The 25,036-nt window shown below is 39.9% G+C and overlaps 2 protein-coding genes across 4 annotated transcripts; both read right to left on the bottom strand.

Moving 5' to 3' along the window:
- Positions 1 to 539: 539 nt before the first annotated feature.
- Positions 540 to 2,084, bottom strand: LOC140961747 (uncharacterized). The gene has a single exon (XM_073420425.1). It carries the CDS (start codon positions 1,989 to 1,991, stop codon positions 855 to 857), a length of 1,137 nt encoding a protein of 378 aa, XP_073276526.1. The 5' UTR covers positions 1,992 to 2,084; the 3' UTR covers positions 540 to 854.
- A 6,495-nt stretch (positions 2,085 to 8,579) lies between these two features.
- Positions 8,580 to 14,119, bottom strand: LOC140961633 (ribonucleases P/MRP protein subunit POP1). 3 transcript variants are annotated; one of them, XM_073420281.1, is made up of 11 exons: positions 13,852 to 14,119; positions 13,212 to 13,311; positions 12,862 to 12,958; positions 12,546 to 12,653; positions 12,248 to 12,463; positions 11,657 to 11,775; positions 11,112 to 11,567; positions 9,924 to 10,032; positions 9,283 to 9,857; positions 9,008 to 9,175; positions 8,580 to 8,907 (listed from the first exon to the last, which is right to left on the bottom strand). In XM_073420281.1, the coding sequence occupies exons 2-11, from the start codon at positions 13,256 to 13,258 to the stop codon at positions 8,709 to 8,711; spliced, it is 2,094 nt and encodes a 697-aa protein (XP_073276382.1). In that variant the 5' UTR covers positions 13,259 to 13,311; positions 13,852 to 14,119; the 3' UTR covers positions 8,580 to 8,708. The 3 variants fall into 3 exon arrangements, with proteins under 3 accessions (XP_073276382.1, XP_073276380.1, XP_073276381.1); XM_073420279.1 differs by having other exon boundaries at positions 13,212 to 13,701; XM_073420280.1 differs by having other exon boundaries at positions 8,580 to 8,903; positions 9,004 to 9,175; positions 13,212 to 13,701.
- Positions 14,120 to 25,036: the final 10,917 nt, after the last annotated feature.

Genomic DNA, 25,036 nt, shown 5'->3' on the forward strand with positions numbered 1-25,036 from the left:
TCCACATCAGCAAGTATAGAATACGGTTGTTTGAACACATTCTATAGTTATCACACCATCAAATGAATGGATTTGAGCTCCTGAAAGTTTTAACAGCTGCAGATCCGCTTGACCATCTAATTGATGGGATTTGGTTACAAAAGTAACAGAACACAGCCAAGGCCAACAAGTTTCAAATGCGATTTCGGCGTCACTGAATATTCATTTCTTAAAACAAGTTTTAGAACGAAATACGGATAACAAGAATATATGAGAAACAAGAAGCACGATGGTCAATGAACTTGTAGCGTCTCATCTTCAGAAAATAAACAAGATCGCAGAAGATATAAAATATAAATCACAGGCAGAAACAAAATGCCAAGGGTTGTACACATAAAATGCAAATGAAGGGTTTAATTAAAAGTAAAATCTTGAAAGGGAACAGGCTGTAGGCAAAGAGACAAAAAAGGCATCAATAAACTGACGTCGACTGCTGAAGGGAAGCATACGTTTAGATCAACAGATTCATTATACCATATTGTAATATAGAGAACACATGCTTAAACTGAAAAAAGGGATAATTCACACTAGTTAACCTATGCTAGTCCGTGAAAAGCAAGAAAATTTATCTACATTAAGCACTTTGTCTAGAGGCATAATAGAAAGAAAGTATGCCCGTAATCATTTTTCTTGTATTGCTAGAAAGGATAGGAGCCCTACAGAGAAGATGCTGCACCATAGAAGAGTTTGATCCCTTCTTGTTGCACAAGCCCGAAAATATGTCACGAAGAAATCTTCTCATCACGGTATGCTTTCCTTTCTTTGCTCTGACACTCTTTGAGCGGTATATTATCATACAGGAACCATTGGTAGATTTAATAACAGGGACACAGTTTCAAGAGTTCGGGAACTTCATCAGCAAAGGGCGACACAAACTTCTCCAAAAATGATTTTTTTGATATCTTAAGAATGGTCGTGATGTTAGTTTTTTTCTTGATCTGAAGCAAACCTTTTGACTGCAAAACTTGATAAACTGAACACCTCGGAATGATATTTTTCTCCAAGCTTAGAGACATCATGACTGGATTACCAATAAAGACTAAAGGATCCCAATCCATTTTATTTATAATATGACCCAATATTCCATTAATCTTTTCTTCGGAAGTTATCATACACTGCGGGAACCTTCTGAAAGCGATGAGTAATTGATCCTCAGAATAACCCCATCTCTTGTATATGTCCATCTTCTTGTTCCAACTCGGTTTAGATAGCGTCCTCATTGCAATTACCCCTAAAATAAAAATAGTTGTCAGCGGGCTAAACCCCAGTTCAGTAACACGCTCCACACGCTTCTTAAATTCTTCAGGACTTGATATTAGAGATCTTGGATGGCGCTTGAACAAATATACAACATTAATTTCTGGGACTCCTGCCTTGCGCAAGATTTCAGCATTCAGAGGCACATTCTTTTTCAAATCCTGAGAAAGAATACTAGGAAATCTTTTGATAGCTTGTATTGCATCCTTTTCTGATTTCAACATATTCTTGACGAACTCAAAAGTCGGCGCAATTCGATTTTCCAAGCTTCTTGTCATTATAAATCCAGCTGTCGTTATAATTTTGACAATGTCACCATCAGATATGCCCAAGGAACGGAAAAATTCGATCTTGGGTAAAAGGCTATCTCGGGGCTTCAATTTAAGAACCAGGGGACCTTTTTCGACGACACGCTTGATCTGCGCATCACTGAAACCATGTTCTTTAAAGAACGCAATGACTGAATCTGGTTTTTCCGAGCTTCTAAATTTGACCAGGGCATAAGCTTTTATAGCCCGTTCTCGAGAAAAACCAAACCTTTCTATGAGATAACTGGCAGCAAATGGATCCCCATTCCCATTTCCCGAATCGAAATCAGGTATACTACTATTGATCAACGATGAAAACGAAGGGAACTGGAGCAAATAGGGTTTACTTACAGAGCCCAAGTTTCTTCTGCAGATTAGGCTCAGCATACTCGTTTACGAAAATGGAGAAGACTCATCAGCTGTATTCTGAGATTAATGATAAATTGTCCCCGCAATTTTTCTCCTTCGGTTTTCTTAATATAAACCCTAATTTGAAGATAAGAATGTGAATTATTCCCTTTAAATTGGCCTTCATATGGTTTCTTTGTGAAACAAAACAAATTTGTTTTAAAAAACTTCATCAAAATTTTCTTCCAAATCAAACAAGCATGTTAATTTGTATCAACTGTTAGTTTTGTTACGGTGTTCATCAATAAAGTGATATTTATCTATTGGATATAAAATAAGTGCACTAGTGTATAAAAGTAGGTCTCTTGTGAGACGATCCACGAATCTTTATCTGTGAGATGCGTCAACCCTACCGATATTCACAGTAAAAAGTAATACTCTTAGCATANATGAGACCGGGCTTGTAGCCCAATGGTCTCAACTGTTAGGTGAGATTTTAATAAATGTGGATGGGACCCACATTAATTAAAATATTAAAAATAACAAATCCCACATCGTGATTTTTTCGAAGTTGGCTTAAGAATTTTGTTATAAATTGAGCCTTTCTTGTTTGCTTTTAGTATCCCAAAATCAAAAGCTTTTTAGTTTTGATAAAAAAGAGAGTGCATAAAAAAAAGAGTGTATTTTTTTCTTGAGTGCGGGAATTCTCTTGTGTGAGTTAGAGAAATTATTTTCTCGGTATACTCGGGTTGGGAGTGTGAGAAATATTGAGTGTATTGGTGTATACACTTGTTGTAATATTTCTTCCAGTTATAAAAGTTGCAGTGCTCCGTGGACGTAGCCTATATTGGGTGAACCACGTAAATCTTTGTGTTCTTGTTGGTTATTTTATTCCGCATTTTTGGGTACTATTATCATTGTGATTGGCATTGCTTCGGGGGTGTAATTCCCCAACAACTGGTATCAGAGCCTTGTTGTGAAAATTCTTAAGAATTCTGAGTATGCTCTGTGGTTGCAGCTTTTTCTGATCTTCCACATCAGAAAAGATTTTTTAAATTTTTTGCTAAGGCTAGAGAAGTGATGGCCGGAGATGATGGATCGGGACCGGGAATCAACAAGTTCGACGGAACAGATTTTTCGTTCTGGCGGTTACAGATAAGAGATTATCTGTACAGTAAGAAGCTGCATCAACCTCTATCAGAAAAGAAACCGGAAAAGATGGAGGATGATGATTGGGAGCTCCTTGACCGACAGGTTTTAGGTGTCATACGATTGACCCTAACAAAGAACGTGGCGCATAACGTGGCGGAAGCCAAAACCACGGAGGAGATGATGATCATTCTGTCAGACATGTACGAGAAGCCATCAGCAAACAACAAAGTACATCTCATGAAGAAGTTATTCAACTTGAAGATGGGAGACGGTGCTTCGGTGGCAAAACACATAAATGAATTCAACACGATTGTCTCCCAGCTGACATCGGTGGACATCAAATTTGATGATGAGATTCGGGCACTTATTCTTCTGGCGTCTTTACCAGACAATTGGGAACCGATGCGGGCAGCGGTTAGCAACTCTGTTGGAAAAGGGAAACTACAACTCAATGATGTTAGAGATCAAATCCTTGCTGAAGAAGTCCGCAGGAAAGACTCAGGTGAAGCAACATCATCGAGATCTGCTCTAAATCTTGATAACAGAGGAAGAGGTAGGAGTGGTGAAAGGAGTTCCAACCGATGGCACGGTAGATCCAAGTCAAGAAATGGTAAAGACAAAAACATCTTTGAAAAGAATATGAAGTGCTGGAGCTGTGGTGAGACTGGTAACCTAAAAAAGAACTGCAGATCAACGAAGAATAATGCCAATGCTGTCACTGAGGAAGTACATGATGATCTGCTATTATCCATGGAAAGCCCTGTTGATTCTTGGGTTATGGACTCGGGAGCTTCGTTTCATACCACCGGTGATCGCGATGTATTTGTTAATTACATCGCTGGCGATTACGGAAAAATTTTTCTGGCTGATGGAAAACCCTGGGAAATTGTTGGTATGGGTGATGTACGGATGGAGATGTCGAATAGATCTGTCTGGAAAATCAACAAAGTCAGGCATGTACCGAAATTGACACGCAATCTGATCTCGGTGGGACAGCTCGATGATGAAGGCCACAATGTGACCTTCGGTGATGGTTCCTAGAAAGTGAACAAAGGAGCCCTGATTGTTGCTCGAGGAAAGAAAACTGGAACACTGTATATGACTTCCAGTTGCAGAGACACATTAGCAGCTGTGGATGCTGGAGCCAATTCAAGTATATGGCATTATAGACTTGGACACATGAGTGAGAAGGGAATGAAGATGTTTGTGTCAAAAGGAAAGCTACCAGAATTAAAGACTGTTGAACACCAACTATGTGAAAGCTGTATCTTTGGAAAGCAGAAGAAGGTGAGCTTTTCAAAAGGCGGTAGAGAACCGAAAGCAGCAAAGTTGGAGCTGGTTCATACTGATGTATGGGGACCATCTCCCGTGACATCCCTTGGAGGCTCGAGATACTATGTCACGTTCATTGACGATTCGAGTAGAAAAGTTTGAGTTTATTTTCTGAAAAATAAATCTGATGTTTACGAGACCTTTAAAAGGTGGAAAGCCATGGTGAAAAATGAGACCAACTTGAACGTGAAGTGCTTACGGTCTGACAATGGTGGAGAATATGAAGATGATGAGTTCAAGAAATATTGTGCACAGAACGGGATCAAGATGGAGAAAACCATTCCTGGTACACCTCAACAGAATGGTGTAGCTGAAAGGATGAACAGGACCTTGAATGAACGCGCAAGGAGCATGAGATTGCATTCTGGATTGCCAAAATCATTCTGGGCTGATGCTGTTAACACTGCAGCATATCTGATCAACAGAGGACCTTCGGTACCACTGGACTACAAAACACGCGAAGAGGTTTGGAGCGGCAAAGAAGTAAACCTTTCTTTCTTGAAAGTGTTTGGATGTCTATCCTATGTTCATATTGATTCAGCAAGCAGAACAAAACTTGATCCGAAATCAAAGAAGTGCTTCTTTATTGGTTATGGAGATAATGAGTTTGGTTATCGTTTCTGGGATGACCAAAATCGGAAGATCATTCGGAGCAGGGATGTAATCTTTAATGAGAAACTTCTGTACAAGGACAAGTCAGACATTGGAGCTGGAGATGAATGTCCTGAAGTCAAGAAGACTGATGAAGTGCCATTGACAAACATTCCTGTGAATGAATCGAAAACCAGTAACCAGGAAGATGAAGAAGAAACTGCACAAGATGATGACCCACAAACTCCGGTGATTGAACTCAGGAGATCTTTGAGAACCATTAGACCACCTGATAGATACTCCCCTGCACTTCACTATATTTTGCTGACAGACAAAGGTGAACCGGAGACTTATGAAGAGGCAATGCAAAATGATGATTCAACCAAGTGGGAGTTGGCCATGGAAGATGAGATGGATTCACTGTCATCCAATCAGACGTGGGAGTTGACAGAACTTCCGCAAGGCAAAAAGGCGTTACATAACAAGTGGGTGTACCGGTTAAAAGAAGAGCATGATGGTAGCAAGCGGTACAAGGCAAGACTTGTTGTAAAAGGCTTCCAACAACGGGAAGGAATTGATTACACCGAGATTTTCTCTCCGGTGGTTAAATTAACCACTATCAGGACTGTACTTGGACTAGTGGCGAAGGAAGACTTACATTTGGAGCAGTTGGATGTAAAGACTGCGTTTCTTCACGGTGACCTAGATGAAGAAATTTATATGAAGCAGCCACAGGGCTTTGAAGTACGGGGAAAAGAGAGAATGGTATGCAAACTTCAGAAGAGCTTGTACGGTCTCAAACAAGCTCCAAGACAGTGGTACAAGAAGTTTGATGGATTCATGAGTGAAAATGGATTCCTAAGGTGTCAAGCTGATCACTGCTGTTATGTGAAAAAGTTTGACGGTTCTTATATCATACTACTGCTATATGTAGATGATATGCTGATAGCTGGAGCTTGTCTGGAAGAAATTGATAAACTCAAGAAAGATTTATCAAAGGAATTTGCCATGAAGGATTTGGGTGCTGCAAAGCAAATCCTTGGAATGAGGATCTTCAGAGACCGGGTGAATGGATTCTTGAAGTTATCTCAAGAAGAGTACGTGAAAAAGGTGGTTAGCAGATTTAATATGGATGAAGCTAAATCTGTGAGTACTCCTTTGGCTAGTCATTTCAAACTAACCAAAGCACAATCACCATCGACGGAGCAGGAGCAGGCTTATATGAATAAGGTTCCTTATGCTTCTGCTGTCGGAAGCCTCATGTATGCAATGGTGTGCACAAGACCAGACATAGCACATGCAGTGGGAGTTGTGAGCAGGTTTATGAGTAATCCAGGAAAGCAACACTGGGAAGCAGTTAAGTGGATTCTCAGGTATTTGAAAGGTACTGCTAGTTGTTCTTTATGCTTCAGGAGATCAAAATTTGGCTTACAGGGTTTTGTCGATGCCGATATGGGTGGTGACCTAGATGGCAGGAAAAGTACTACTGGATATGTGTTCACATTAGATGGTACAGTTGTAAGCTGGGTGTCTAAGTTGCAAAAGATTGTTGCGCTTTCGACTACTGAAGCTGAGTATCAGTTACAGAAGCTAGTAAGGATATGATATGGTTGAGATCTTTTCTGGAGGAATTGGGTTAGAAGCTTGAAGATAGCACATTATACTGTGACAGTTAGAGTGCTATTCATTTAGCAAAAAATCTTGTTTATCATGCTAGGACAAAGCATATACAGGTTAGGTACCATTTCATCAGATCAGTGCTGGAAGATGGAGTCTTGATGCTGGAGAAGATTCCTGGAAGTAAAAATCCAGCCGATATGCTCACGAAGACGGTAACCATTGACAAATTGAAGTTGTGTTCAACTTCAGTTGGACTGCAAGAATAAATGAGGAGATATGAGCTGCTGCAATGATGATGTGAAGACGTGATTGAAATCAAGTCTTCAAGTGGGAGAATTGTTAGGTGAGATTTTAATAAATGTGGATGGGGCCCACATTAATTAAAATATTAAAAATAACAAATCCCACATCGTGATTTTTTCGAAGTTGGCTTAAGAATTTTGTTATAAATTGAGCCTTCCTTGTTTGCTTTTAGTATCCCAAAATCAAAAGCTTTTTAGCTTTGATAAATAATATATTACATAGAAAAAAAAGAGTATTTTATTCTTGAGTGCGGGAATTCTCTTGTGTGAGTTAGAGAAATTATTTTCCCGGTATACTCGGGTTGGGAGTGTGAGAAATATTGAGTATATTGGTGTATACATTTGTTGTAATATTTCTTCCAGTTATAAAAGTTGCAGTGCTCCGTGGACGTAGCCTATATTGGGTGAACCACGTAAATCTTTGTGTTCTTGTTGGTTATTTTATTCCGTATTTTTGGGTACTATTATCATCTTCATTGGCATCGCTTCGGGGGTGTAATTCCCCAACATCACCCCCCGCCAGATTAGCTGGTTCTCCAGGTTCGCTCTCTTCTCCTCGCGTGTATTGTAATAAAAAAAATCAAACATATATATATTATTGAGATAATGTCAACTTATTGGATATCACTTTCATCACATTTGTCACACGGAAGTCAAAGTCAAAGAGCTCATACATATATGTTTAATTTATTTGAAAGAGAGAACTATCCTCCTTAATTCTAATTTTCATTCGTGGATATTTACTTAAATATATTTGATTATGTTACCAAGTCAAACGGTAAAAGTTAATTACACTTAATGCGAGAAAAACAACAATATAACATTTTTCATCCTTAATTTTTCATTTTTTTGGCAACCAAAACTGCTTTAATCCCTCTTTTTTCCCCCCACAAATCACATTTTCCATTAATATTTAACAATGAATCAATATCATCGGGAAAAAAATCTAAAATTGAAGTCGGTGAACCTTTTATAGATACAAAAAACAAGGGTCCAAAATGGTTTTAATTTCAAATAATTGATAGAGAAAAAACAGTCATAATCTCATCACATTATTTAAAGACAAAATTTACATTTTAATTGAAAACTATATTTCGATTTTTGAGGCTTTGCTATGAACTCGTGACTCGTCCCCTAAAATAAGTGTGCTAATTTTCAATTTCTCACATATATTATCCGAATTCTTACGGCATTCAATGAGATATAGGCAAAAAAAAAGTGCAAAAAGGTTGCCTTAATGGACTAGAAGAAATAAAATATCAACATACTTTACAAAAATGCACCTCATTTTAAGTTAATCATCAACTAGCATTCATTCAACATTCTCAGGAAGAAGAATTGGAACAAACTAATTTGACCTAAACTTTGAGCATTGATCAACTTGAATAGAACTATTGCAGCATTCGATACATGACCGAAGTTTGCATATTTAAAGGTCCTTGAAGAGCAACGCCCGCAGACATCTAGAACACATAGAGGGATCGGCAAGGCGTTTGAAGAAAAAATGAGGACGATTTCCGTTCATATTCGCTATTCGTAACAGATTGAACTAATGTTAAGTGGCATAACAACTGAAATAGGAGACATAAACTTACTCCTCTATGTGTGGCTTCGGGCATTAACAGTGATCTTTTGTTTTTGTGTTTTATATTTATATTAAAAAAATCTGTTCAATGATTTCCAGCGATTCTTACATGAGAAGACCTGAGTGAGTCTCAGAATCCGCTGAGAATAAGAAACCGAAAAGGGCAGCAAAAAATCACATGAATTTGACATCTTCTTCTTGTTGTTCCAAGACAATGGCAGCAAGAGCAAGCCTATATGCTGTGGATCTCATATTCCTGACCAAGACAAAAATCTCCTTCCTCCTCCGTCTCGCAGGTAATGCCTTCCACTGTTCCAATCTGAGCCTAGAAAGTAAGCTTGCCTCACAAAGCGCACCTGCTATTGGTTTCTTGCTGTATGGCAAAAAAAAAAAAGGTGAAGAACAATAGTGATTTGACTTGACCATGAATGTCTTAAAATAAGCTCTTCAATAAAAGTGTTGAAAGAACTTGCCTTCCCCGGACAAAACCAGTAGTAATAAAACCAATAGGACACCTATATGATTCTCTGACAGCTGGATCTTCAGGAATTTGAAGTGCCCATTTACCAGATGGCAACCGAACAAAGTGCGATCTCAATGAAGACTGAGGTATTTGAAGTTGATGTTCATCACATTCTGATCTGTACCATGTAGAGCACATAAGAAGTAATTGGTGATGAAAATTTGTCAGAACACAAGAAGTGAGAACAAGAAACAACTAGAATGCAAATTCTGAAGAAGTGAGAACCTTCTCCACGACAGTATGTCAACAGCATCAGGTGCACAAACCACTGCCCCTTGTTCAAAAACACCTTCTTTATGAGCGTGAAGATGAACTCGAAGAAAACATTGTGTGTTGCCACACTGCATTCCTGATACATTGGCATTTTGTTCAAGAAGTCCATCATTCATGACTTTATACATGTTAATCTTTTGATCCTTCATTCTTGGGAATATAAGTAAATGATTGGCACTGATATTGTTCAAGAAATCATTCAGACTTAAAGAAGTCCTTGCCACGAAACCTTCAAATGACATAGTGGTAGCATCTGATAGCCCACAGACAGTGTTTCTCACTAAGTTGTCCCCTAAGACATCAGCAGAACCATGTCGTTCATCATGATTCAGAGAATCATCCACTTCACTTGATGAAGTCACAATAAGTTTCACACAATCCCATGGAGGTGGTATGGGAATTTCTAGTGGCTGCTGGGATGGAGGACATAGTGTTGCTTTCTGATTCGTGGCAGTGGCATCCATTTCCATAATATACGAGTAAGCACTGCAATCTGGATAGTCCCATGGAAAATACGGCAATCCAATCTACATAAAGATAAAGATTTTAGGAATCATGATAATCTTAGGGGGGATGAAAATTTGTGCACTTACTTCACATGCAATCCAGTGCTTTTCTCTTAAACCTATGGCATGGGCACCATTTAAAATAAAAGCATTCCAAAATACTTTAACCCAACTTAGAGGGAGAACAATTGAACACCTGAAAAAACAAAAAAACAAAACTGATCATGTTTATGTAATAGATCCTTGTCATAGTTACCTCAATTTTTCTCAAAACAACAATTAATGAAACAAGGACACATTTTCAGACACAACATGAAAGCAGTCCAATTAAATATTATCAGGGAATTATCACAAGTACATTTTATCTCTTCATCAAAAAGTTTGCTAACAGATGAATTTTTTTCTACCATCTACACAGAAACCATAGTTGTCAAGGGCGCAAGGCGCACTGAGGTGCACAAAGGCTCTGGACCTGAGGCGCAAGGCGAGGCGCACGCCTTATCGAAGCAAGGCGCACATTTTTAATTTTTAAAAAAAATATATTTATCTTAGAATAATATATTAAAATATGAAATAATTATGTCACAATGTCACACAAAACAACAAATAATTAATAAGTTCATAATAATAAGTAACATGATTAAAATTCTTCGATCATCTAAATCAAGTTCATCTTCTTCCACCAAATTATCAGAGTCCCTAGAACTTTCTGTTGCAGTTTGCACACTTCTGCTCTTGTCGCCTTCTGTAATTCTGTTATTTAATTTGTGAACTGGGCTGCTAGGGTTTGGGTTTGGGGTTGGGCTGGGCCTTTTACATTTTAAGTTACTATTAAAAAAAACAGAGAAGTTGCATTTACTGAATTTTAAAAATAAAACAATCTCAGGCGCGCCCGAGAGCCTTTCCACCTGGGCTCGCCTTTGTGAATCGTTGCGCCTGGGACCTTGAGGCGAGAGGCGCTCGCCTTTGACAACTATGACAGAAACATAAGAACACAATCATGCATATCAGATCATAGAAGGGATGTTTGCAAAATCACAAGAATAAAACAAGTGTCGATCATTTTGAAAAAAATAATCATCATAAGTTACTAATGATTTTCACGAACAATGCATGAAAGCCACAAAGTACTGGATACCTGTAATAATAAAAAACAAGTTACACTTGAAACCATGATAAAAATGAGTTTCAAGCCCATTTTTAAAAAAAATAAGAAAAGAACAAATTAAAGTTATTTTTTTAAGACAACTAAAATGTATTGTTTGAAACATTTACCTTTTGACAGAATCTTCACGATTCTCGTTCTTCAGTAGCAAAACAGGGCAATATCTAGAATATTTCACCTTCGCTGGAGCATCTTGATTCCCAAAATTTTTAATGCGCAGTCCAATATACTCATTTCGCTGATAATATTTTTCCATGCAAGCAACACTTTCTTCCATTGGAGGACATATCCCTTCACTAGCATCCCACAAATCACCGTAATTGACAACACTTTCACTTTCATGCTTAGTCTCAACTTCTCCAAAACAGAAGTTACAAGAATTTCCTTCGTTAACAATTGATTGTTGTTTCTTTGTCAATGCTCGAGGATCCTTGACAGTTAATGGAATCACTAAAGAAGAGGAAATCTGATTGTTAATCTTAGAGACGGGTGTCTTCTCTAGTTTGCTTGCATCGCTATTCTCATCTGCATTAGATTTCTTCAGATAGCATGATTTCTCAGAAACACTGCACCAGCCATATAATTCCACTGAACCATAGCAAAAGCACATGCCTGAATTAACATGAAAGAAGACACAATATTGAGTATGTCTTACCAGCAGGCAGGTTGTAGCATCTTCTCAAGAAGTTCTGATGCTTTTGATCCAATCAATTCTAACGTTGCCAGCTCACCCTCAAGAGAAACACACCTAGCTGAACCACCTGTCATATCCATCTGAAAAAATTTCTTCTCAACACGACTCAAACAAATATATAAACATTTGAGCGTATATCGAAGTGAAAAATGTTATTGTACATATATATGCTTCTAAAAAGTAAGGCCTCAAGGCGTAGCCTCCTATCACTGCAAACAAGTAACAGTCAATATAAAACCAATTTATAAAATTCATCACTGAGCAAAATTAAGATGGATAAATATTAGTCACTTAAAATACCAAAAATTAAATCAAATATATACTAATGGAACTCAAAATCTAATAGTCACGTATCAAAGCCATTGGTTTATCCTATTCCTTTTGTTCACTTTATGACAAGATTATCAGTATTGGACGCATAAAACATTCTAACTCGTAGTTTGAAGCAAAAAGTAGGGACATAAGATAAGAAATTTCAACTAGAATAGAACTCCTGAAAGTTAAAGTTTAACAGCTAAAGTTTCAAAAGATTTTGGTAAATAGGTGACTAACACAAGCATATGTCAAAGCTTCAGATGCCTCTTTCAAAGCAGCAGCATGTATACACAGCCAAAGCCGGCGGAAAGTAGTCCCATCATCATTGCTTTGCAACTCATCAAGCACATTGACATTATGGCCTTCTTTTTTAATAGCGATATGTTGAAGAGGTCGCCACATGAAGGTTACAGGAGCTACGGATGGGAAGCTAGGTTTTCCAGGATGATGTAGCTGAAAAATGACATACGAGAAATTATATATTTAACTAGTGAGGAACTTTAAAAAAAATGACGAGAAAGAAAGATTTACCTACCACAGCGCTTCCAAAGATGTCACCAGAAAGAATATCATCAAAATTTTCTCCATGGTGTTTTGATGGAGAAGGTACCAAAACAGAACTCAAAACCGATAGTAGTTTGTCCTGGAAACATTCGTCACATAAATTAAATCACTGTGCAGGGACACTAAATTTCCACACCAATAATAGGCTAAATATCCACAAAAATTTGCTGCTGCCATAAAGTCTGTAATTGTAAATACTAACAGAAACTACCAACAAAGACCAGAGTTAAATTTTCTCTAGGAAATCAAGGTATAAGTTATAAGTTAAAAGGTAAGGAAACTGTTACCTGTGGACCCTCCAACTGGACTGTGCCATAGTAACTTGCATCATGAATAAGTACTCCACTTCTTAATTTCTTTAACAGAGCCCTTGAACCTCTTCCTCTGTATCCCATATATATTGTGAATCGCTAATAAATTTATGTTAAATAGGAAATTTTCACTTCATAACTAGAAAAATCCAAACTTTTATACCAAACAAACTAGACTTTGAGAGCCATTCAAATCAATTCATTAGTTTACAAGTTACAACACTTGCATATCACTTTTGCTAAACTGGCTTAAAAGCTAGCATATATGTCATTTAAAATATGGCATTACTTTTAAATTAAATTTAATAAAAGCTGCAGATAATTACCTTCCATGAAGACCAAGGGGAATGTGAAATCCCCAAATTTTTGTCATTGAGAACCGCTTTGCATGCCAAACATGTGTTCTCAGTCTCTTCGTCCCATCCCCTGAAGTACAAAACCCAATTTGTGGGTTCTTTTTAAGTTCAATGCTCCTACGTATGCGACGGGAAGCTTTTTTCTCATGCTTTTTCACAGAATCATTGTTACATGAATTTCCAGATTCCACTCTCTTCTTTTTTCTAAACTTCTTATGTGCAACCCGGTTGTCATGTCCGGTTGTTCTTTTCCTCTTATTCCTTTGAGACCGGAAATCATTATTTAATCTATTAGCAACCACCGAGTGAAGACCCTCGAGTTCAGAAGCTCGAGATTCTGCAAATTTCCTCACATTAAGTTCATGTGGTGGAACCGCTGAAACTCGGGGTTTGCTCGCATTAACAACCATATTCCTAATGCTCTATGACCCACTCAATATTTTAGTTATGAGCTCACAATCTAAACGAAAGAAAAATTTTAAAGTTAGTTTCTTAAACGATATATTTAAAGAATATATAAGCAAAAACAACATTTGCTATCTTCCTAAATCCTAAAAGATGGTCTGGACAAAAATCGAATATACTTGAGAATTCACGTAAAATTAATTACCTACACATGACTGCCGCTGTGGATCGAGGCAGGTAGTAATATGGTCATATTAATTCCCCGAGCCGGGGGAGAGGGGGCAAGGAAGTTAGGACTTCGATGGAGAGGAGGATAGAATTCGGAGGCGGTGTAGAAGTGGGAGGATGTGAAGTATCTGCGGAGAAGTAGTACAGGTTATGGGCGGCGCCGGAGAAGATGCTGGCGGCGGATAATTCGTCAGAGAAGGGTTCGACTGTATTGAGATGTTGAATCAAATATATATTTTTTCGAAATTAATTTTTTAAAGTTCATAGATTTTCCCAGGGTTAAGGGTTTAGGGTTGAAATCATATATATATTTTTTCGAAATTAAATTTTTTTAAAAAATCTGTTGAATTTATACACGTGAGAAGTGTTGACTCAGATACGAGATATGTCTCATAAAATTGATCTGTGAGACTATCACATAAGAGTTTTTGTGCTTGTAAATGAGGTAAACATTCTTGCATTTTAGAGATTAAATGTATTTAGGTTGCATTTGGATGTATAGATTTGAAATACGTGGATTTCAATTATAATTTATTGTTAATAATGAAACAATATACGAAATCTTAAATTCATATCTTACTTAATTATAAAATTAGTTACTCAAAGTAAAATGAATTTCAAATATATCTATTATTGGGTAAACTTTAAATCTATCATAATTAACATAAAACATTATATAAATATGCAATTAGTGGATTTGAAGTTTATGGTTTTACTTATCTAAAATTACAAGAACAAAACAAAATTACATTTGAAATCAATGTATTTGAAATCATCAATCCAAATGTAACCTTAACGTGAGCCCCAACACATAAATTAATTAAACAAACTAATAATAGCGAAAGCATACACATATTTTATTTAATTACAATGTACTGTCACAACAGTGTATGCCAAAACGATAATACGACATAATATGACATAAGGTGGTTATTCAATAGATTTGCCTTAATTTTCTTCAGGAAGTGGCTCCAGTTCTCTAGTATCTGGAATTTACAGATACATAAAAAGAAAATAGAGGTTAAATTTTTGATAACTTAGTGAAGATAATAACTTGGGTTAGCTAATTATTCATCAAGTCATAATAATATATCTGTACAAAATTCCAATATGCTATGACTAGGACACTGAAATCAATTTTAGAATAAGGCAGTGACTGTTTTGGATTCTAAAAGAATAACGTGAGCTAAAGAAGTTACTCATATCAACATTTGGTGTATCACTTTACTTGACGTACACATATAAGATTTCATATAATCGATCATTTACGAGCTAATGCGAACTCACATTTTCGGATCGAAGTCACATTGTTCAAATGAATCATATACCAGGGTTGATAATATGTTGTTCATTAGACTCACTTTCCGGGCCAAATCCATGTTGTTCAGCGGACTAGTAATATGTTACATTTACCTTTGTTCAAGCTTCAATCATTCACTCATTTATAGTAGTAGATTAACGACTAATCAGAAATCAAACTCAACAGATAATCAAATATGCAGGACAATATGATCAATAAATTTACAACATGCACAATGTGATGCAATATAAAAATAATAGTTGATAAAAATTTATTGTAAATTCCATGCAAGATTTCAAAGCTATTATCCAAGAAATCGGTAGTTAACCTTACGATATTGATACTCACGGGAAATTTCGGGTCCGATCCCAACGAGCGTCACTAGTTCAGACGTGGGTTTTAAGATCACCCTGAGCCTGAAATCAAGAATAAGACCGTTAGAAGGGGGCCAGGAGGGTGTCCTGGCGTAGCCCCTCCGACGCTCAAGTCAGAGACTGAGGATATATGGGGGGAGCAGCTAAGGGTGCTGCTGAAAACAATATAGTGAATTCTAAATCATACGCTCAAACCTGGTATTTATAGAAGAATACCTGGGCTGCTCATGGGCCCTAGAGATGGGCCGGGAGTTTGGGCCTGATCTTGATGGGTTCATCCATGGGGTATCACCAAGCTCCCCCTCCCGAGTCGAACTGAATCGTAGGTTCAAAGTTCGATTAATTGTGTTGTCCTTAGTTTATCGGCGATGAGGGCATACCGTGCAAGAAAAATTAATTTCGTTTGTCGTTAACGAATGATGTTACCACTGCGAAATCTACGGGGATCGACCTGCCCGGTCAGGTCGGTTAGGTCGTGGGGGTTTGGGGGCAACGCCCCCAAAAGCTCTTCAGAAACCATCATTCGTAAGGGTGAGGCTGTGCATTTTTCCTTTGCCGCTCATCAGTCTCCAAAAATTTGGAAACACATCAAATTGTAATCATGCTCCAAAGAGAAAGAGATCAAATCGCAATCTTCTTCTGAAAGGAAAGATTTGGTTCGTGCTTCCACTAAAAATACAAGACACCTCCTTATTTCATTTTCACTTCTTCCACAAAAACTTTTCTCCCTCCTCTGGTCACTAACACTTCCTTGCATAGCCGTCGTGCACCCATACTTACCCTACACCCACAGCAACCCTTTTGCCGAGTTGCCTACACAGCCCGCGCTCCCGCACGCCCCGCCGTTCACGTCCAGCGCTCCGCACACTCGCCCCACCATACACGCAGCATCCTCGCGTCGACAGCCCTAGCCTCGCCCTCGTGCAGCCCTAGCGCACGTCCTCGTCTGTCGCCCTCTCACCAACGCCTGCCTCACCCAGCCGCCGAGGCTCGCCCCACGCTGAGGGCTCGCCCAGCCGCCCTCCTTCTCGCCCAGCTCCGCCAGCTCGAGCCACGCCGCTCCACGCTCCCCCGAGCGTCAGCTCGCCCCACGCCGCTCAAGCTCCAGCTCGCCCTACGCTGCTTCACGCTCGCACGACCTCGCCTCGCCAGCCGCTCGCTCGCCTGCTCGCCGCGCACCGCACGCCCTTGCCTCGCCAGCCGCGCGCTCGCCTGTTCGCCGCGCGCCGCACGCCCTCGCCTCGCCAGCTCGCCTTGCTTGCCGCGCACCCACACGCCCTTGCTTCGCCAGCCGCGCGCTCGCCTTGCTTACTGCGCACCGCACACCCTTACCTCGCCAGCCGCGCGCTCTCCTGCTCGCCGCGTGCCGCACACCCTCGCCTCGCCATCCGCGTGCTCGCCGCGCACCCACACGCCCTTGCCTCGCCATCCGCACGCTCGTCTGCTCGCCTTGCTCGCCGCGCACCGCACGCCCTTGCCTCGCCATCCGCGCGCTCGCCTGCTCGCCAGCCCGTCCTCACGCAGACGTTGAGCGATCGTCACGCACGCCCTCGTGCTCATCAACTGCTCATTCTCACGGCTTTTTGAGTATCTTTCCACGTTTCTTCCAGGTCAGTTCTCTCTTTTGCTAGACGATGCCTCGGCATAAAAATAAAGTTCAATTTTCAACTCATCCCAGTCTCCTCTGCTAGGCGACGCCTTAGCAGGAAAATAAAAAACTTTCCACCATCACCCTCTAACTCCTCTGCTAGGCGAAGCCTTAGCAGGAAAATTTAATTTTTCTTCACCTCCACTCTGCTCCTCTGCTAGGCGATGCCTTAGCAAGAAAATATAATTCTTCTCCACCCCAACAATGCTCCTCTACTAGGCGATGCCTTAGCAGGAAAATATAATTCTTCTCCACCCCAACTCTGCTCTTTCTGCTAGGTGATGCCTTAGCAGGAAAATAAAAATTCAACCCCTCCACCCTCTAACTCCTCTACTAGGCGATGCCTGAGTAGGAAAATGAAAATTTTCTCCTGCCCTCTGCTCCTCTACTCGGCCATGCCTTAGTAGGAAAATGAAATTTTTCTCATGCCCTCTGCTCCTCTACTAGGCAATGCCTTAGTAGGAAAATAAGATTCAACACCTCCACCCTCTAACTCCTCTGCTAGGTGACACCTTAGCAGGAAAGTAAAAATTCCACACCCCATCCTCTAACTCCTCTGCTATGCAATGCTTTAGCAGGAAAATAAAAATTCAACCCCTCCACCCTCTAACTCCTCTCCTAGGCGATGCCTTAGTAGGAAAACAAAATTTACACCTCCTCCTCTCCTCTGCTCCTCTGCTAGGCGATGCCTTAGCAGGCAAATAAAAATTCAACCCCTCCACCCTCTAACTCTTCTGCTAGGTGACACCTTAGCAGGAAAGTAAAAATTCCAGACCCCATCCTCTAACTCCTCTGCTAGGCGATGCTTTAGCAGGAAAATAAAAATTCAACCCCTCCACCCTCTATCTCCGCTACTAGGCGATGCCTTAGTAGGAAAATAAAATTTTTTTCCTGCCCTCTGCTCCTCTACTAGGCCATGCCTTAGTAGGAAAATAAGATTCAACCCCTCCACCCTCTAACTCCTCTACTAGGCGATGCCTTAGTAGGAAAACAAAATTTAATTCATATCATCCTCATAATACAACATTCACGAACTTAATATAAAAACTCGGCCTTATTAAATTTCAACTGATAACGTAAGACAAATTCAGAAACGAAATACACCAAAAATAAAGTCAAGATTAATATTCTCTAAGGTGGTAAGCGTTCTCGGGCCTCTTTAGAGCCTTACCCAGCGCATTCTCCAACTTTCCTCTCTGCTCCTCTTGTACCTCCACAGGACAAAGTTACCCACTTAGAAGCTTCTCCGAATGACTCTACAACTGTAAGACTGAGCTTAAGCTTCCATGCGAATGCTCGCGACCTCTCTTTTCTTCTTCCTTCACGATTCTTTCATAACACCGACGCGCGACCTTCTGGTCCCCGCACAAGACTCCAACCCCCTTCCCCACAGGAAACTTCAGCTTCTGATGATATATGGACGCTACTGGTCTGAAATCCTTTAAGGCTGGTCGCCCCAGAATCCCATTGTAAGCGGATGGGGTGTCCACCACGGTAAATGTCATCATCTTTGTTATACGCAGAGGTTCGTGTCCCAAAGATAGAGGGATGAACATCTGACCCAAAGGCAGGATGGCGTGTTCTGCAAACCCATACAGCGGGGTGGAGACCGGCTCAAACTCAAATCCCTCCACCTTCATTTGATCCAACGTGTTTTTGAACAAGACGTTCACGGAGCTTCCATTATCAATAAATATCCTAACCACATCATAATTGGCAATGGTGGCCGTCACCACCAAGGCATCGTTATGTGGAGTCACAACACCTCGGAGGTCTTCCGGCCCAAAGCTGAGGGCGGGGGCTTGTGGTAAGTCTGCACCCCTAGATATCTCAAAGTTCTCCAGCCTTCTCCCACGTGCCTTCCGAGCTCGCCCCGAGTCTCCATCATTAGCACCCCCCGAGATCATATGAATCATTCCTCTCGTAGGGTGGTTGTCCTCATTCATTCGCCTCCTCGGTTCGACGGGCTCCTGAGGGCCATCTTGACATCGACCTTCCCCTCTCTGCTCCCCGATCCTCTGATTTATCCATGGAGGGTCTTGACCACGCCTAGGGGACGAGCGAGACCTCTGTCGACTCCTGGATGAGGATCCTTCTCGTTTATCCCGCGAAGGCAATCTAGCACTGCACGCAACCCTTTCCGACTTCTCCCACCTCCCCTCGGACTCCCTCACTTCCATCACCTTGTCCCGACTCCCATCCAGAGGAACATGGGATGAGAATTGTCCTCTGCCCCTAGCCTTATCATCCTCCCTCTCGGCCGCGCCTCTCTTCCTACTTCCTCTTTCCGCTCCCTCAACTCTACTTCTCCCAGGTCGCTGCTCCATCCTCTTTTGCCGTTGGGCATCTTCGTGATTTACATATTTTTCTGCCCGAGATAACAGATCTTCATAACTTGATTGAGGTTTCTTCACTAACGATTTAAAGAACTCTCCTCTTCTAAGTCCCTGGGTAAAGGCACTTATCATGCTGTCAGGAGTGGCCGCTGGTATCTCCAACGCTGCGTAGTTGAAACGCTGGACAAACTCTCGCAAAGTTTCAGCTTCTTGTTGTTTCACCACAAACAGGCTCCAATATTTTTTTTTGGTGTTTTTTGCTGCTAGCGAATCTGTTCAAGAAAGCAGCGGAAAAATCCTCGAAAGATCGTATGGAGTTGGGCTGCAAGGTGTTAAACCATTGCTGGGCTGACCTCACCAACGTGCCCAGAAACACCCTGCACTTGATCACATCTGAATATTGATGTAACAGGGCCGCATTCTCAAACCTCCCCAAGTGTTCCTCGGGGTCAGTATGTCCATCGTACTCACCCACATTCGACTGTCGAAAATTTGGAGGAAGTCCTTATTCTAAAATGGCTAGTGAAAAAGGACTTCCTCTCTTGGGTGCCGGCGCTCTGCTTCCCATCTGCTGCCTCAACATCTGTATTTCCTTCCACATTTCTCCCATCTCACTAATCTCCCCCCTTTGGTGGGGCTGTGGCTCTTCAACCCTGCTCTGGTGGCCCTCAGCATCTTCCTCACGCTCCTGACGGGCTGCCTGTTCCTCTACAAACAAACACTCTTGATTCCTTTTCATGGCCTCATCCACTGTCCGGGCGATAAATTGGCCCAGCTGTTCCAGGGTTAAGTTCCCCACGTTCTCATTAGGACGGGTTTGTTCGACCCTTGTCTCGTGAAGGGGCTGCTCGGCTCTTGTCTCTTGACGAGGTTGTTCCTGTCTCGTCTCCACATGAGATGATTCGGGTTCCCTCTGAGGACGCGATGATGCTGAAGTAGCTCTTCTACTTCCTTTCTTGCCTACCATCTCTACGTCTCAACTCAAGATTTCCCACAGACGGCGCCAAGTGATACTCAGGGGAAATTTCGGGTCCGATCCCAACGAGCGTCACTAGTTCAGACGTGGGCTTTAAGATCACCCTGAGCCTGAAATCAAGAATAAGACCGTTAGAAGGGGGCCAGGAGGGTGTCCTGGCGTAGCCCCTCCGACGCTCAAGTGAGAGCCTGAGGATATAGGGGGGGGAGCAGCTAAGGGTGCTGCTGAAAACAATATAGTGAATTCTAAATCATACGCTCAAACCTGGTATTTATAGGAGAATACCTGGGCTGCTCATGGGCCCTAGAGATGGGCCGGGAGTTTGGGCCTGATCTTGATGGGTTCATCCATGGGGTATTAGATATAAATCATACAATAGAAATTCTCACCTTTATAACTTACGGATTTGTTTATTTTGTCTTCAATAACTTCGATATTTCCCGATCAAGATAGTTTATGGGCTGAGGCTTTTTTCTTCACGGTTTTTATTTTATTTTTTTGTTCAAATCCGTCATCGATATTGTTACACATCATGTACCAACTTGTTTCCGATGGAAAATGGAGTTTAGGTAATTTTTGTTGAATTTTTAAAGATTTTTTTTAATAATTTCCCTTATTTCTTGCATTGTTCTCATCATTTACACTCTTTTTTCTTCTTCTTATTTTCCTAAACGAATTTTCATTATTTGTCTAATAAAATAGCTATCTATAGGCGAAATAAATGAAAGATATGGTACCAAGTATATAGGATATGTTGACACCTATTAATTATAACTAAATTAGGAGAAAACCNTCATTATTATTATTTAATCATTATATATATTTGATTAATGTTTGGGTATCACAATCTCTCCTTAAAAAAATCTGGTATCTAAATTTATTCGTTGCTCTTAAATAGCTCAAGGTACTGTTGTTTAACTTTTTTTTCTTTTTCCCAGGTGACTTCTTCGATATTGTGGTTGCGCCACAACACTTTTATGAGCTGAAAATGTTTGTTGCTCAGCTCCTGAGTTTTTTCATCAACTATTTGGATTGGTCGTTCCTCAAATGATAAATATCTTTCTAATTCGACTTGGGTGTCATTGATAACTTGATTTGCGTTCATTGACTTTCGAAGTTGCATGAAAAATGTCGTGTATTTCTTAGTTGTTTTTTGGTTGCAGTAGCTGATATGCCACGTGTCCTATTCGTTTGATGATTTTAAAAGGTCCAATAAATCGTGGCTGCAACTTTCCTCTTTTTTCCCATCGAAGAATTAATTTTCTTGGTTTTACCTTCAAAAGTACATAGTTGCCCACTTCAAATTCTAAATATTTTTGTTTCTTATCAGCATAACTTTTTGTTGATTTTGCACAGTTTACATTGTTTATTTGATGGTCCGTACCTGCTCAATGACCTCTTGTACGAGATCAGACTTTTCTGGTTTTTTCATCTTTGGTACTTCGATATTCTTTCATGTCCCAGTTGAGAGGAGAATGACATTCACGTCCATATAAAGCTTCGAAAGTAGTAATATGAATTGTAGGTTGATATCTGTTATTATAGGCGTATTCCACAAGCGGTAAATGTCTTCCCCAATTCTCGCAAAAATCCAGTACACATGCACGCAACACGTCTTCTAGCGTTTGAATGGTGCACTTTGATTGCCCGTCCGTATCTAGATGTGCGGCTGTGCTAAAGTCTAGTTTGGTTCACAAACATTCTTGTAGCTTTTTCCATAGTCTTGATGTAAATTTTGGATTTCGGTATGAGACTATAGTGGTAGGAATATCATGTAACCGAATGATCTAGGGTTCGGTCTTTTCTACTACATATTTTTACTAACATATGTAAATTGTGCCATTTTGTAAGACAATCTACTATTATCCAAATGTTTTCATGGCCTCCTGAGAGTGTTGGAAGTCCAGTTACAAAATTCATGGTGATATTATCTCATTTCCACTCAGCTATGGGTAAAGGTCGTAGAAGCCTCGATGGCCTCTAATGTTCTGCTTTTATCATCCGACATGAAAGACATTGTTCAACAAAATCAACATCTCTTTTCATTAACTTCAACCAAAAGCGTTGTTTCTAGTCGTGGTATATTTTGGAACCTCCAAGATGGTTTGTGAATCAGAATTTATGAGCCTTTCCCAATATTTATTGTTTCACGGAGTTAGGCACACATTTAAAGTTCCGATAGAGTAGCATACTGACCGAGTTAGTGGTAAAATCGGGATTGTGTTCTTCTATAGTTCTTAAATTGAAAAGGTCAAGATACGTATTTGAGCTGCTTTAATTCTAGCGTAGAATTCTGTTTCAATTTTCAACCCGATTGCCTATCCATAAGACCGAATGTGTAATTTTTCCCTTGATGGGACGCAAATTCCTTTGACATTTAAATGAAAAAGACTGGTTTTCAGTCTTAGCGCATCGACTACCAGATTAGCTTTTCTCGAATAATATAGTATAGAACAATCATAGTTCTCCAATAATTACATTCATCTTCGCTGCCTCATATTATGTTTTTTATGAGTAAATAAGTAATTCAAACTCTTGTGATCTGTATAGATGTCGAAAGTCGTTCCATATAAATAATGTCACCATTTGGATGAAGAAAATATTAAAGCTCTCAACTCTAGATCATGTATGTGGTAGTTAACCTCATTATTCCTCAGTTTTCTAGACGCATATTCTTTAACACTGTTGTTTTGCATTAGTACACAGCCAAGACCAGCTTGGGATGCGTCCGTGTATAGCACAGACCCATCTACCCCATTGGGTAATGCAAGTACTAGGGCAGTTGTAATTAGTTTTTTTTTTTAATTTCTCAAAGCTTCTCTCACATTCCTCATTCCAGATGAATGTAAGATCCTTGTGGGTTAAGTGCGAGATTGGCACAACTATTTGTGATAAATCCTTGATAAATCTTCTATAATACCCTGCTAATTGAAGGAAACTTTGCACCTCCGTGACATTTGTAGGTTGCTTCCACTAGGTGATGGCTTCTATCTTAGCTGGATCTACTTCAAGGACATTTCTTGAAATAATGTATCTGAGAAAATTTATCTTGTTCAGTCAAAAATCACACTTGCTGAATTTGGCATATAACTGGTTGTCCTTTAAAGTTTGACGAAAAATTTTTAAATGTGGCAAATGGTCTTCCCAGCTTTTGGAGTAAACCAAGATATCGATCATCAATGAAGATCACGACAAAATTGTCTAGGAATGGTTGAAATACTCGATGCATCATAACTATGAAGGCTTCTTGGGCATTAATTAGATCGAATGACATTACTACAAACTCATTAGTTTCCATATCTGGTATTGAAAGCTATCTTGGTGATGTCTTCCTCCTATATCCTTATTTGATAATATCCTTGTCGAAGATCCATCTTGGAGTATACTGTCGATCCTTGCAACTCATCAAATAGTCATCAATTTGAGGCAACATATATATATTTTTGATTGTAAGATTTTTGAGTTCTCGATAGTCTATATACATTCTTACTGTACCATTCTTTTTTTCTTTTGACGAACAGAACTGGAGATCTCCAGGGAAATGTACTTGAAAGGATGTAATTTCTCCTAATCAACTCCTCTAACTACAACTTTAATTATTTTAACTCCGCATGAGCAATCCGGTATGAAGTTCTTGATTTGGGCTTGGCTTCAAGAGTTTGTTCAATGGCGAATTTGATATCATGGTGAGGAGGTAGGGAAATAATTTCTTACGGAAAGACATCATGAAACTTATGTTTAGAGATATGCCAAAAATCATTGTCCTCCTGGTTTGAGAATGGTCTATGTATTGAATGTCGAAATCACTTCTACGGTTCATTAGAATCGGTATCCTGAGAACTAGTTAGAGTGGGTGACTTAAAAGATTCACTTCCTTGGTGTAACAGTTCAGTTGTGCTTGATGTCAAAACAACCAATCCATGCATAATATGATGTCATAATCGTATATAGGCAGCTGGATTAAGCCTGCTAGATATTCTTGATTGTGGAACTTCAATGGAAAATTTTTGTAGACAATGTTAGTGGTTAACTTACTTCATGTTGGTAAACTGATATCTAGGTGATACGGTAATTGTTCGGACGGTACCGATAAGTCACAAAAAAGCCAAGGAGACAAAAAATGGGTTGCACCAGGATTCCCAATTTTTGAGAGTAGAGTAACAGTACTTTCCACGACGACTATCAAATCAGCTTCGTTATTTCCCATTAGAGCATAAGCTCTTGCTGGAATTTTCGGTTTTTGTAGCAGTGTCTTCAGGTACTCTTCGTATACTCTTGAGTGTGGTGTTGCTCTCTTCCAAAAACCAAACATTTCTTGTTCTTCCTCCAACAGCTAGCTTCATCGTGATTGGGTAACCAGCAATAACCACACTTTTTTCTTATAACGGGTTCCAGCTTCCCCTTGATGTTTTTGTCCGACAAATCCTTCACTCTTTTCTTTCAAAAATTTCTTCTTTTATTGTTTCCTTCACCCAAATTTGATAAGCATTATTTTCTCTCTTTGTTCCTTCTGTACTGAAGATTTGAT

Source organism: Primulina huaijiensis, chromosome 16 (genome assembly GCF_012295235.1).
Source record: "Primulina huaijiensis isolate GDHJ02 chromosome 16, ASM1229523v2, whole genome shotgun sequence".
In the NCBI taxonomy this organism is placed as follows: domain Eukaryota; kingdom Viridiplantae; phylum Streptophyta; class Magnoliopsida; order Lamiales; family Gesneriaceae; genus Primulina; species Primulina huaijiensis.